Consider the following 12,976-nt stretch of genomic DNA (forward strand, 5'->3'; position numbering starts at 1 on the left):
GGAGTGGTGGGCTAGCTCCGTGGATGTGGTGTGCTGGGCTTGCCCGGTCTCCCTTTTCCCCTGTGGGCTTTCTCTATCCCCTCTTTCTCAGGTGAGTCGGTGCTTCTGCTTTTCTTTTGGATGGCTGAAGCTACTGGGTGGGGATGATGCACAAAGCAGGAGGTTTTCTGTGTTGGCTCTTGCTGCTCTCTTTTGAGTCGCTCTCTTGGGCAGCAGGTATGTCGGAGCAAAGGTCTGGGTACTTTTGACTTACAGTTTGCTTGGCTGTAGCGTGAGGTGTGGGACACTGCTATGTTTGGTGCTTTTTGGACATAAAACTTGGGAGGAAAAAAAGAAATTCTGACCTCGGCCAGTTTGTCAAGGGAAGGGTTGTTTTTCTAGAGTAACTTGCATTTCAAATTTGTGCTGGCCTTAACTAAAGTCATACTGGGTGTTCAATTTGATTCATAAGTGCAGATGATTTTAAACTTGTAAATGAAGTCCGTGAGGTTCTGGGGGTGCCTAGGGGAAAGGGCACGCCCAGAGGGGTTTCCTTTCATTTCAAGGTTGTTTTGCATTGCTTATGACAGAAGTAGAGTATGCTAACAACTGCAGTAAGCAGCACATTTCGTTATGACTGTCTAAAGACTTTCTATTAAAAATATGCTTCTACCCAGTTTTTAATGCAAATACAGTAAGAGCTGAGTAGTTTAGGAGTTGCCTGCATGTCCTTTAAGGTAAGCTTCAATCCTGCAGACACATGCCTTGCTTTGATGTTTCTGATCAGAATTATAGAGGTTAGCTAGTTATCACTTTTATGGAAGGATTGCATGCTTCTATGACTTCTTTATGATTGGTTATAGCGCTTTTCTTGCGAACTTTGAGGGTCTTGAGGGTGGTTCAACTTTATTTCAAATGGTTGCTTTGCTAGCTTTTGTAAAAGAAACTGGTTTGGCCGTGATTAGAGATGACCTGTATTTCTGGTAAGATGACAAAACTTCAAGACTGGTGTCCTGAAGAAGAGAGAGCTTGTTTTACCATTTGTTATTGCTATGTGAAGAAAGATGTCTTTGGCAGTCTTAAAGCTCAGCCTTAGGGGTGGAGGATCATCTTAAATTATAAATTCTTTTGGTGATTAATGTTTTCAGTTAATGTGTATATTTTCCTATGGTAAGTGATTCACCTTGCTTTGTATTCTATTATCCCAGAGTCATGCTTATAAAAAATTACTTTGGAAAGCCTATAACTGCTTTGGGGCAGTTGCTGCTGAAAGGGAGTTTGCAATTTAACTATCCCTTACAATCTTGGAATTCCACAGGTTTCTCTAGTTGTAGTGAGGCCTCTGCAGGGCTGGTTGTTACAGCCATTAAAATAATTGAATACTGTTTCAAGGTAAGCTGTAATCCTATTTGCAGTATTTTGAACACATTTTCTCGTAAGCCCGTTTTTGGATCATGGTTTAGGGCTCTCAGCCCTTTCAAGAAAATAGGATTAGGGGTTTTTTTGAGTGTACATTCTTAACTCCCTCCCTCGAATCTAGGAATGCCACAAGCAAATTAGTGTTCTCATGCCCACTTCAAGTGGCAAAAACATGGTTTTTTTACTTCATTGTGGTCCTTCAGCCTTTACCATATATGTTCTAAAATGTATTCTTTTATGCTTCCTCTTAATTGAAAAGAGGTGTGGAGGTGCACATATACAGACACTCATACATATTTGACTTTCTGTGTTGTAAAGGTACAAATGATTGCTTCATATCCAGCAATTTTAGTCTGCTTTCAAAACTAAGGGTGCAGTCAAGACACACTGAAAAACTGATACTTTCTGTGACAGTTTATTGCGGTCATAGAACTGTGGCCCTCTACAGAACAAACCTAATTCTCTTTACAGATGAGCCGCAAGTGTTAAAATTTGTGTAAAATTTTCAGGTGGTTTTGTTTCTGCGGGGTACGGCTGATTTATTTTCCCTCTTGAGGAAAACAGCATTCCTGATCATTCTAGAAGCTTTGTGTTATGAGGAAATTCTTCTTTAGATTAAAGTAGAATATAAAAAATGTATTATTATCTAGCTGGTTCAGAAAAGTCTAGTATTAAATTGCCGCATCTAGTACATGTTGGAATATTTCACATAAAAGTTACAACCAAATAACACTGTGGTCTTGACAGACAGTCAAGGTTGGATGGGAAAAGTTTTGTTCAGCAATTGAAAGCACCAGAAATATATTTTCTTAATTATGCAGTTGTTTCATTTTTATGTGACTAAATCAAATAGTTGTTTTAATAGTCAAAGCAGTGTTTAAGGGTAACTGAGATTTTGTGGCGGTGTCTGTTTCTTTTCAGTTCACTTTCTAGCTGTATTTGAAAGACAGCTTCAGTTCTTGTGAGGAACCTATATCCCTACCAATTAAACCCCTTGCATTTAAAAGGCGTGTTTCCAATACTGAAAAGTTCCTTTAGTCCAGTAAACTAGCAAATGCTGTTTGATGTGGTAGGCTGACAGCACTTTATCTTTGCAGTTTTGAAGCCTAATTTCTGTTTTGTTTCTTTGGATTATTTGTGGGAGTAGGTGATGTAAATGATTTGGCTGGTGACAGGAACAATGAAAACAAAAGATTATTTTTCTAGTGCTGACTGGTACTAACAGTTTTCTAGCAAACAGTCTTGTTGTTTGCTACGGTGCATTTTCAATCCCTAGCAGATTCCTAAAATTAGCTTTTATTTCTGTACTATTTTAATGTTATGGTGGAAATTATTTTTAAACAAATCTTGGTAGATTTTTCCATTTTTTCCATTTTTCTCTTAGGCAAAGCTTAATTTTCAGAAGATTTTGCAGGAAAGGTTTCCTACTCCAGCTTAAAAGATTAAATTTCATCATGACTTTATTTAAATCAGTAACAAAACATGTTTTAGATATGAGGGGCATCCTCAAAAAAAAAAGATTACCTGCTTATGTCTGTTTATGCTTTGAAAAATCTATTTTCCCTGATTCTTGGCTTTAATGCTGAGAAATGCTGTAAGGATAAGATAGGAAACATATGGATAGGATGAAAACCATGCATTTACAGGAAGCTACGTGATATTAATGCTTGAGTTTTCTGTTGAAAGTAGTCTTTAGTGTTACCGCGAATGTTTAATTTTGCTAAAAGTTTAAATTTATCACAAATTATGGAGGCATATACTTCATTTGTTTATTACTGCTTGATTTTGTTGCAATTAATTCCTTATTGGGAGGGAGTAGTTTTGTTTTCTTCATCCACGTCCCTGTATGTCTACTGACCTTCTTAAATTGTTTTCAGTCTTGCTGATTTCCTTGTCTAACGATTGAAAACACATACCTGAATTGTTATAGTACCCAACATATTAGGCATCAACAGCCAGTGAAAATGGATTTGCTTTTTCTAGCCAAGGTCAGAGGAGTAATCATGACCATTTCAGACCTGAAACTGCTTGGCTGAAATAGCTTAAGGCAGTAGTTACATTGAGAGGCTTTGTGTAATGGAACCTTTGACATTAATTTGCTAAGTTACTTTTTTCCAGTCTTTTGTATCTTTTTCTTTTGGTTCGTTTTCTTTTTTTCCCCTCCTTTATTCAAAACTATGTAGTTGCCATCCTTACTTAGCTTTGTGTATGACTTGTTCTGTAACATTTCTTTTCTAGACAAGAGTGCTTCCTGAAGGTAGGAGTCATTCTTACGGGTTGTGAATCCTGATCTTCTCTGGATTAATTTAGTCTGGAATTTAACTGTGTTGCCTCTTTTTCAGTCCTGTAGTATTCCTTTTTATTCTTGTTGAATATTCTCAAATATCTATTATTTTTCCTAAAGCATGAATGCCAGAAGAATACACACCTGTGCACCATTGGTCTCCTGGTAATGTGGTTGTCACTGGAAAAAAAAAAGGGAAAAGAAGGGATGTTACAATTTGTGCATCAAGGAACTTTACTAATTCTTCCAGTGAAAGTGTTGCAGTGAAATTTGTGTTCATTTAATTTTCTGTAATTCTGGAGTTCTTTTCAGAGCTATTGTCTTGTGTTATACAGGATCCCTTATGTTGGAAGATACTAAGTTATAGAGTTTCACCATAAGCTGAATAGTTTTCCTTCCAGCTTGGAAGAAGTGCAGAATGTGGTCATAGAAAGAACAGAACTCCTCATTTAAACAGGGAAAAAGAAAGGTGAATAATAGGAAGAAGCTGCTGTTCAAACAGAACTTCTTCTCTCTTCTCCCAGTCTTCTTCCTTGAGCCCAAATGTTCAGTGAGGAAATGAAAGCTATACTTAAGGTTAAATAAAATGATGAACTTCAAAGCCTTTAAAGTTCTGTCTGAGACCTGGTCAATCTTCTTGCTTACTCAAATGTTCCGGAAGGCCTGTTTAGCTGAGGGAGTGAAGAGAGCTTATTTTGGCCTCTTCTCCATGCAGTTGTCACTGTTACTTCCTTGTGTATAACTTAGAATTTGTTTTTAATGCTCTGTTAAATAGAAAATTTGCCAAGCAGGTTATGCTTTCTCTCGCTTTTCTGTATCTGAGTAGAAACCACTGCCTGCCCATTTCTACCGCTTTGGCCACGCAACCCCCCACCACTCTTTTGTTGCATTGGTTCAGAATCTGTATCAACCTACTCAAACTTTGTTTCTGTATATAATTATTTTTCCATTATTATTATTAGGACTGTTTTAGTTTCCAAACTTAACAAAGGCCTGACAATTTGTTTCTTTATCTCTCTCTTGAAAGGGAAGGGGCTAATTAGAGAGTTGGCCAGCCTTAGCCAACCAGTGACACCAGTTCAACAGAGGAGTCTTACAGCATCCCAGATTTGCCTCTTCCACTGGTTTTGGATCTATTCTGGGATACAGTAAGGTTTGGATAGCTTGCACTGAGGAAGGAACCAGCTTTCTGGACAGTTATCTTAACCACAAAATCTTTCAACAGGAGTCTGGCACTGCTGTTACATGCATGGCTTTCACTAGCTCTTTCTGAAGAGAAGTAGCTGTGAATACTGTTCCTTGTATTACTTATGGGGTAAGCGTGGTGTGTTTCAAATGCCTTATGACATTCTGTTTGTTATAGACTTAATTATAGAGATGTCCATCTCCCTGAGTAGACACTGACCAAACTTAGCATCTCAGCATCTTTGTGGCAGTTCTGCAGGTGTGAAGTAACAGCCACTTAGTTTTCTAGTCAGAAAAGCATCAGTGTATCTTTACAAGTGTCTTAAGTGGCTAGGCTTGGAGATTGTCTGAGGTGGGATTCTTCAGTTTGTAGCTTCATCTGAATTCCAGTTGGGGTGCCCCTCAAATTCTGTTTTTGTTTTGGCTTCTTAATTGTGGTGCAGGATGTGTTTAAATTATGTGTTGAGAACTCCAAAGGTCTGCTTTCTTTCAACTAATTCTGTTTTAACTCTAGAAATTTTCAATTATCCAGAAACTGCAGTCAGGTGTTCCATGAGTGATTTAAAATTAAAAAAATTCGGAGTACTTCACAGCATTGTTTGAAAACAAGTTTCCAGATGTCTACAGAATTATGGGAAATGCACAAATTTGAAGAGGAATTCCTCCTCTCAATTGACATATTTACAATAACTGGATTAAAATATTCACAAAGTTAAATTTCTGTGTTTTTTTTTTTATAATATGATCTACGTTCAGACTTTGGGAAAACTTGTTAGTGGCCCAGAAGAGTGTGTTCTGAGGCATGTTCCACATAATGTTTTGTGAATGCCTTTTATTATTCAATACATGATGCGCTATTCTGTCACTCTGATGGTTCTGCTCTCACATAGGCACTGAGAGCAAAGAAAGCCTCAAAGTGGTGTAAAACATTATCCTCTTGGTTTTTACCTGGTGGTGTGTGGTTTTTTTCTTTAATTACACAGTACTGAAATCCCTTATACAAGTAGGATATACGTGGGACCGATCTTACAAAAATATTGGCTGATCAATCAACTGCACTCACTCTTAGCTGGAAGCTACTGGGTGTTAGGGATTATTAAGCCAAGTTGAAGTAAGGTAGCTCAGGCACTGGAGACATGTAATACTGATGTTAAAGTAAATCTTTGCTTTTGCAAAGCCCTAGTTTGCGATGGCTATGAGTATCTATATATGACTTGATGAGCCAATATACCATATTGAATAATCCATAGCACAGAATAGCTAGTATACCATAGGTAAGAGAAGACAGTGCTTCTCTTACTCTGGCTGACTGTGAATGTGCCAGCTTAGTTACAGTACACGGCAGTGTCTCTGAAGGGTGCCTGGGAATGCTCAGTTAAGATAGGGCTGATTTCCACAGCCAGGATGGCCAGACCAAACCAGCCAATGGGATACTTGATACCATACTGATGTCATGCCCATGACATCAGAGGCAGGTATTGGTGGTGTGGAGGTTAAACCATCCTGCTAACATTCAATTAAATCCTGTTGCCGTGTGACGGACGGCAGCAGAGGGACAGTCTGACAATATGGCCTCTGACATAGCAGTGCGTATGAAGCAAAGTCGTGTAACTGAATTCCTCCATGAGGAAAAAATTGCAGCCACTGACAGTCATTGATGCTGCTGAACGTTTATGGAGACCAAGCAGTGGGTGACAGCACAGTGAGGGGGTGGGTGGTCATTTCAGCAGAGGCAACAGTGACAGTGGGTCCCCTCCACCAGATTAAGAGCATGGCACGCAGGCTCTTGTTCATCACTGGTTAAAACGGACAGCCAGTGGTGGAGACTGTTGAAAAGTAGTGTTTTGTAGCTGAGAATTTGCTCTATCTAACGGTGTCATTGTGCTGTAGTTGTGTGTTGTAGTTTCCATGGAAATAAATGAGACATTACTTTCAGAGCGACTTACCTGTGCATACGTGTGTGTATGTATATGTAACATGAGGCTAGTGGGCAGTTTCAAACAGTGGTGTGGCAGTGGTGAGCAGAGCAGTGCTTTTTCTCTTTCTCTCTGTGTTCAAGTAAACTGTCATCCTAACCCATGCGCCAGCTTCACTTTTACCTTGGGTGGTGCTAATTGCCAGCTGGGTTCAAACTATGTCAGAAGGGGGTTTGGGTTGGAATGTATGTTACTCGAACAGGGGCCCTTGAATCTTTCTATCCTTTTGAGTTTTCAAAGCTTGCCTGAAGAAGGTACTTAGAGACCTGCTTGAACTTGGAAGTTAGCCTTTCTGTGAGCAGGACTTATGACTGGGATGACCTGCAGAAATCCTCTCCAGTATTACTTTTTTATGATTCTAACTTGAAACTAGGTACTGTTGGCATCTCTTGACAAAGCTGTCCAAATTGAAAATAATCAGGGAGATAATAAAAATTTCAAATGAGCAGTTGAGACTTTACAAAATTTAATACCCAAAATCTTTGCAACTTGTTCCATCTGTGGTTGACCTAGAGCCACAGAGAACCTAAACCAGCATTTCGGCTGTGTAAGTGTTCGCTTTTCTGGGTTTAGTCAGAATACAGGGAATATGCTGACTGGTGCAAGTATGGAAATGATGAGAAAAGGATTGGAAAGAATGAGAAAGTTTTTAGTGGCTGGAAGCTTTTGGTTAGAGGAGCAAGTAGGAGACTAAGATTAAGGAAAGTAGAGTTTGCCTGTAGGCTTGGCTGAGGAACAAGGTAAGGTAGTGGGGTGGAATCAAGGGAAGGAGAAATTTGAAACCTAATAAAGAAGGCACTGAGTAAACTATACAAGAAACAGTTGGATGTGAAGAGATCCATTGGGGGAGTGAAACTATAGTAACTTCTGGTGGATGGCCTCATTTAAAATGGGTATATTCTTCCGTTATATCGACTGATTTGTAAGACAGGTAAAACAGGTCATGTATTTGCATGTAGGACAGCAAACCTAAAAATATTAGCAGAATTTAATAGTATCTTTTTCTTAACGCCTCCTCAGAGTTAAGATGCCTGACTGAAATACGTATGCCTAAGCCATCCAGTCAGTTCTAAATAGTTACTTAAATACTTTCAATGCCATCATAATTAATTTTGAGTTTATTGCTGCTGACAGAGGAATAGCCTTTCTGATAATGTGAAAATTAACACCTATTAACAACCAGTCTTAACTTTTAATGTCAATAACAAACAAATTTAAATTAATGGGTTAAGTTCCTGTGTTTTTCAGTAGTTGGCAGAGACGTGTGTCAGTGTCTGTTGCTTTCAAAAGCCTGCTTTTATTGTGGGCTCTTACTTGATTTACGCTGCAGTTATGCAGATTTCTCAAAGATCTGAAAATTGAACCTTTCTTTAAGTGTATCTACAATAAAACCAGGTCCACTTAGGCATTTGTATTTTACGAACTTTCCTGTTAAAATAAGTAAATAAAGTAAGGAGCAGCAGCAGCTCCTGCCTGTTAACCTGTTGTCCTGTTGCTGTCCTGGTGCAAGAAGAATTTGAGGCTTAGGGGGTTTGGTACTGCTCTGGAGTTGCGTGTAGTTTGTGTTCAATAAAGTAACAGTTCATAACAACTGTAGAATGTATAATGTTTTCAGACAATTGTGTTTAATGCAATGATGTATAGTGTGTGGTCAAAAATAGTCTTTTTAACTTCTCTTCTCTGACGTTTTGTCATTCACCATAATGATGCCTGCAAGTTTGAGAACTCAAGCTTGAACTAGTGGTGATTAACACATGTTCATCAGTACTCAGATTCTTACACTATTTATTAATTTATGTTAATTATAGAAACCTGATTTTAGAAAAACTGTATCTTCCCTACATGTATCTTCTTGTTTTCTGATGTTGTTTCTTTGAATAAGAATCGCAGAAAATATTTTTCTAGTGAGACTAATCTTGCAGTGTTCCTAAATACCACAGTAGATAGATGCTTTTAATCAATTTCTCACGCTATGCTTTGTCTGCTTAAGTTTGAGACTGTAAAAGAAATCTTATATACCCTATAGAGATGCTTATATTGAAAGATGATAAATCTCCTTTTCATGTTCTCATAACAAATGCTATATTCTTACAATAATTGATTTATTTGCTAGATAAATCAGATAAATACGATTCTAGAGATGTGGAAAGACTTCAGCAAGATGATAAATGGGTTGAAAATTATCTGATTTGGCGTCACGATGTTGTGGATGATACATTAAAGATGATTGATGAAAGCTTTCTGTGGAGGAAGGAATATTCAGTTAATGGTAAGCTATCATAATACTTCTGGTGTAAGTTGCTTTTTTTATTGAACTACAGCTGACTTCATATTGTAATTTCATTAAATGCCTTTTAAAGGTTTTGTATCCTAGAAAGCTGAAGCAGGAATTTTTCTACTCAGTTAACATAAAAAGCAACAGTTCTAATTTTTTTCTTTCTTTTTTTTTAATGACTTTTAGAAGCTGTCTCACTGTTCTGTTGTAGTTCTGTAGGCCTATTGAAAGGTTGTTTAAGAGGAAGGCAGGCAGGCAGTTATCTCTTGTTTTGTCTTTGTGGATTTGTTAGAGTGGAGTCCTTGCAAAAAGCAAAGGACAACAATAAAACCTGTTAAAACCAGGGCTCTCTTGTTCATAGCAGCACTGGTCTGGCACCTTAGGTAGAATAGATCTGGTTTCTATGCTGGAGAATGTTTTGAAGGTGAGCTCTGTCTACAAAACTTCACAAACTGAATTAAAGGATAGAGCAAGAGGGGCTGTAGATACGAGCAAAAATGAATATTTGCAACACTTGTTTTACATTATTTTTTAAATTCTTATTTCTTCTTAAAAAGATCCTAGTCTACAGCATGAGAGGAAGATGCTAAAGATTTCAAATGAGCTTAATATTTGCTTTCCTTTAGTAAAGGCCTCAAAGTGGTTTATAAAGACATTTTTGTGTTTTGTTGCTAGACTTCTGCATTTTTAATGACATCTGTTATGTTACAGTATGATTATTAATGTAATTACTGAAATAATCTTTCATTTGGCTTTGCAGACTTGTCAGAATCTGTCCTTCCAAAATGGTTATTTGAAAGTGGTGCTCTCTTTCTGCATGGATATGATAAAGAGGGCTATAAATTATGTAAGTTACACAAAACATAATGTTTTCAGTCATTGATCATTATTTTTTCTTTCCAGCTTTTTAGCATCTATTTAAAAAATAGAAGTAGCTACATATTTGCAACTCTTATTAAAAATGATAAGTGGGTAACTTTGAGTACCTTTTTGGATCACAGGTTTGGAATCAGGAAACTTTATCAACTTTCTTATGATTTTTCTAAAATCATAGATCTTTCTCCTAATTATAACTCAATTTTTACTTTCCTGTTGAAGGCCATTGTTTCTGTTTCTACTGTGATGAATATATGTCTAATATAAATGTTCATTATTACAGTGCATTGTCACTGTTTTTCTGGCAGTCTGCATTCCTGTGTACTTGCAGTGGTTCACAGGAGGCCTGCAATGGTTTTCTTGTTTTAGTGGGGTTTTTTCCGCTTTTTTTCTGATGTCACTGGAATTTTCAGTAACAGCGTGGGTGAATTGTTGGAGCTCTCAATTGTGTGATTAACTTCTACTAATTAAAGAACAAGATTTGTAGAGAAACAGTAAATATTGCCTGAAATACACCTGAGATTTTTTGATTGTATATAATAGATGGTCAATATTATTTTCTATATTCTGTTGTAGCATCTCACATATTTACTTGTAATTAAGCTTAAGTCTTATGAGGCAAAAGAAGCTTTTTAAACAAATCACTCATGAGGCTTTCCAAGCGGTGATCTTGAATCTTGAAAAAAACCCAAAAATTTAAATCTGAAATTTTTGTTTTCCTTGGTTTACAAGGGCTAGTTTGTACTTCCAGAAATACGGTAACAATCCAGTCTTTTACAGAAATTACTGTGTTTTAAACACCAGTATATGAGTGTAAAAAACAAAAACAAAAAAAAAAAACAAAAACAAAAAAAAAAAACAAAAACAAAAAAAAAAAACAAAAACAAAAAAAAAAAACAAAAACAAAAAAAAAAAACAAAAACAAAAAAAAAAAACAAAAACAAAAAAAAAAAACAAAAACAAAAAAAAAAAACAAAAACAAAAAAAAAAAACAAAAACAAAAAAAAAAAAAAAACCCCAAAAACCCCAACCAAAAAAACCATGACCGGAAAAATACAACTTTTATTCTATGGCTGTGTTTTGTCAAACTGTCCCTTTTCTTATCATTGTAAGATATCAGTACTGTATGAAAAATTGCTTCTTTTAGTTTTTTCATGATTTTCTTTTATCACCCAAGATAAGTATTCAAGGATAAGTGGTGGTAGTGGTGATACCTTTTTTTTATAGCATTTAAAAAGTTGAGCATGTTTATACTGGATAGTGAGATTTGAGGCGGGGGGGAAGAGAAGTAGAAAAAATATTTTCAGGGCTTGTTTAATTTTTCTGTTATAGAGACTGCTCTTCACATTGTTGTCCTGAGTAATTTTTTATCATTTCATTGTATAATCAGTAATTTGGTTTCAGACATAATTATAAATTCTGTTACTTTGAAATATGCTGCTTTTCGTGGAAAAACTTATCTGTGTGTGGTTTATTGCTTATTCCAGAAGGTTATGTATTGGACTTAAAATTGATATAATAGTGTTTATCTCCTGGAATTTTTCATTTTATTGTAGAAAGGTCTGTTGCTTTTTATAAAATAATGTGTGTATAGTTTTTTTAAAAAAAAATCAACTACAATGCTGTAGAAAATGTAAGCACAAAAAGCCCCCATAAATTTCACAACCACAACAATACATATGATGATATGTTCTGCATATCTTTTATCTAAGGACCACACTGATTTAATTTGAAATTATGACATGATAATCTAGATAAGTAGTCTTTAAATACGTGAAAAGTGTTTTTCTACTCTGCTGTTTCTACTCTGCTGTAATTTTTATTGTTTTCGATTTTGAAAAAGTTCCAGTATCAAACTGTGAGCAAGAAAAGGTGTGTGTGGGAAGATAGGCAGTTGTTTTTCTGGCTGTTCAGTGGCTGCAAAAATCAGTAGAAATGTAGAATACAAACTCAGAGGTGTTAATAAATTTCAGTGCATCCTGTATAGTTAATTTGCATAATGTTTTCTGTTAAGTCAGATACATTGTTTCAATTTTCATGTGGTTTTTTCTTACTTTTTGTAAGTTTGGTTCAGAGTGAAACACCATACAAAAGATCCTAAACAGCAACTGGAGAAAAAGAAACTGGTGGCTTTTTGGTTAGAACATTATGCCAAGAGAGATCATGGAAAGCCCCTAACAGTGGTATTTGACATGGCTGAAACTGGAATCAGTCACATAGTAAGTATTTTCTTCTGTTTGCTTTCGGAATTATTTAACCAGTGTCCCCAGAAAAAAAGAGAGCCCCTGTCCAGTTCTTTGACACCTATGCAACAACAATTGCTCACACCAGTGATAGAGCTGCTTCCTGTGGCGTGAGCAGTTTCCAAAATCTTTTGTTACATATTAAACTTGAAGTCTTGTGAGGCACACTGAAAAATTGCTTGTAATTTAGTGACCTAGCCAAAGTCAAATAATATGTAGGAGTTGCTCACCAGCTTGGTTTGTCAGTCATGAATGACAGTAGTAGGACTTGGTTCTTAAGCACCCAAAAGGCAACAGGCTGAGCCATCATCTAGTCACTACTGTTTCTTCAACAGATCTATTTTCATTGTCATCATCTTTTTGGATGAATCAGTCAAGAGTAAAGGATGTAAAAATGGGATAATGGTGAAGCATTGAAAACCTTAGATGCAGTGGCTGAGATCTGTGATCTGTTCTGACAAGTCAGCATCTTCAGTTGACAGTTCTGGTTCTGGTCTTGCCTTGCTGTCCTTTGTGCTATGTATGCTGCCCCTGGATATTGAAACTATGTTCATTTCTGAAGTCCCTGTGTGCGTCTCTTTCCACCCATTGAAGAGAAGTTAGCTGGATGCAAAAGAGCAGTTCATTAAACAGGCATTGCTTTCAGTATTCGTCTTAACCAAGTATAGCCCACATGTGTCTTTTCTCTTACTAACAATATGTTACTACAATGATGAGACTAATATGGTGAAGAAATCTG

The 12,976-nt window shown here is 36.6% G+C and overlaps 1 protein-coding gene across 1 annotated transcript in view; it reads left to right on the forward strand.

The window, feature by feature from the left end:
* MOSPD2 (motile sperm domain containing 2) overlaps window positions 1–12,976 on the forward strand; it is a 33,858-nt gene that overhangs the window by 263 nt on the left and 20,619 nt on the right. The window contains exons 2-4 of the mRNA XM_010143142.1: window positions 8,957–9,112; window positions 9,879–9,965; window positions 12,059–12,213. Coding sequence (XP_010141444.1) covers window positions 9,067–9,112; window positions 9,879–9,965; window positions 12,059–12,213 — 288 coding nt within the window. The 5' untranslated portion in view covers window positions 8,957–9,066. The remainder of the gene's footprint in view (window positions 1–8,956; window positions 9,113–9,878; window positions 9,966–12,058; window positions 12,214–12,976) is intronic.

The sequence above is a fragment of the Buceros rhinoceros genome, unplaced genomic scaffold, assembly GCF_000710305.1.
Source record: "Buceros rhinoceros silvestris isolate BGI_N320 unplaced genomic scaffold, ASM71030v1 scaffold12110, whole genome shotgun sequence".
In the NCBI taxonomy this organism is placed as follows: domain Eukaryota; kingdom Metazoa; phylum Chordata; class Aves; order Bucerotiformes; family Bucerotidae; genus Buceros; species Buceros rhinoceros.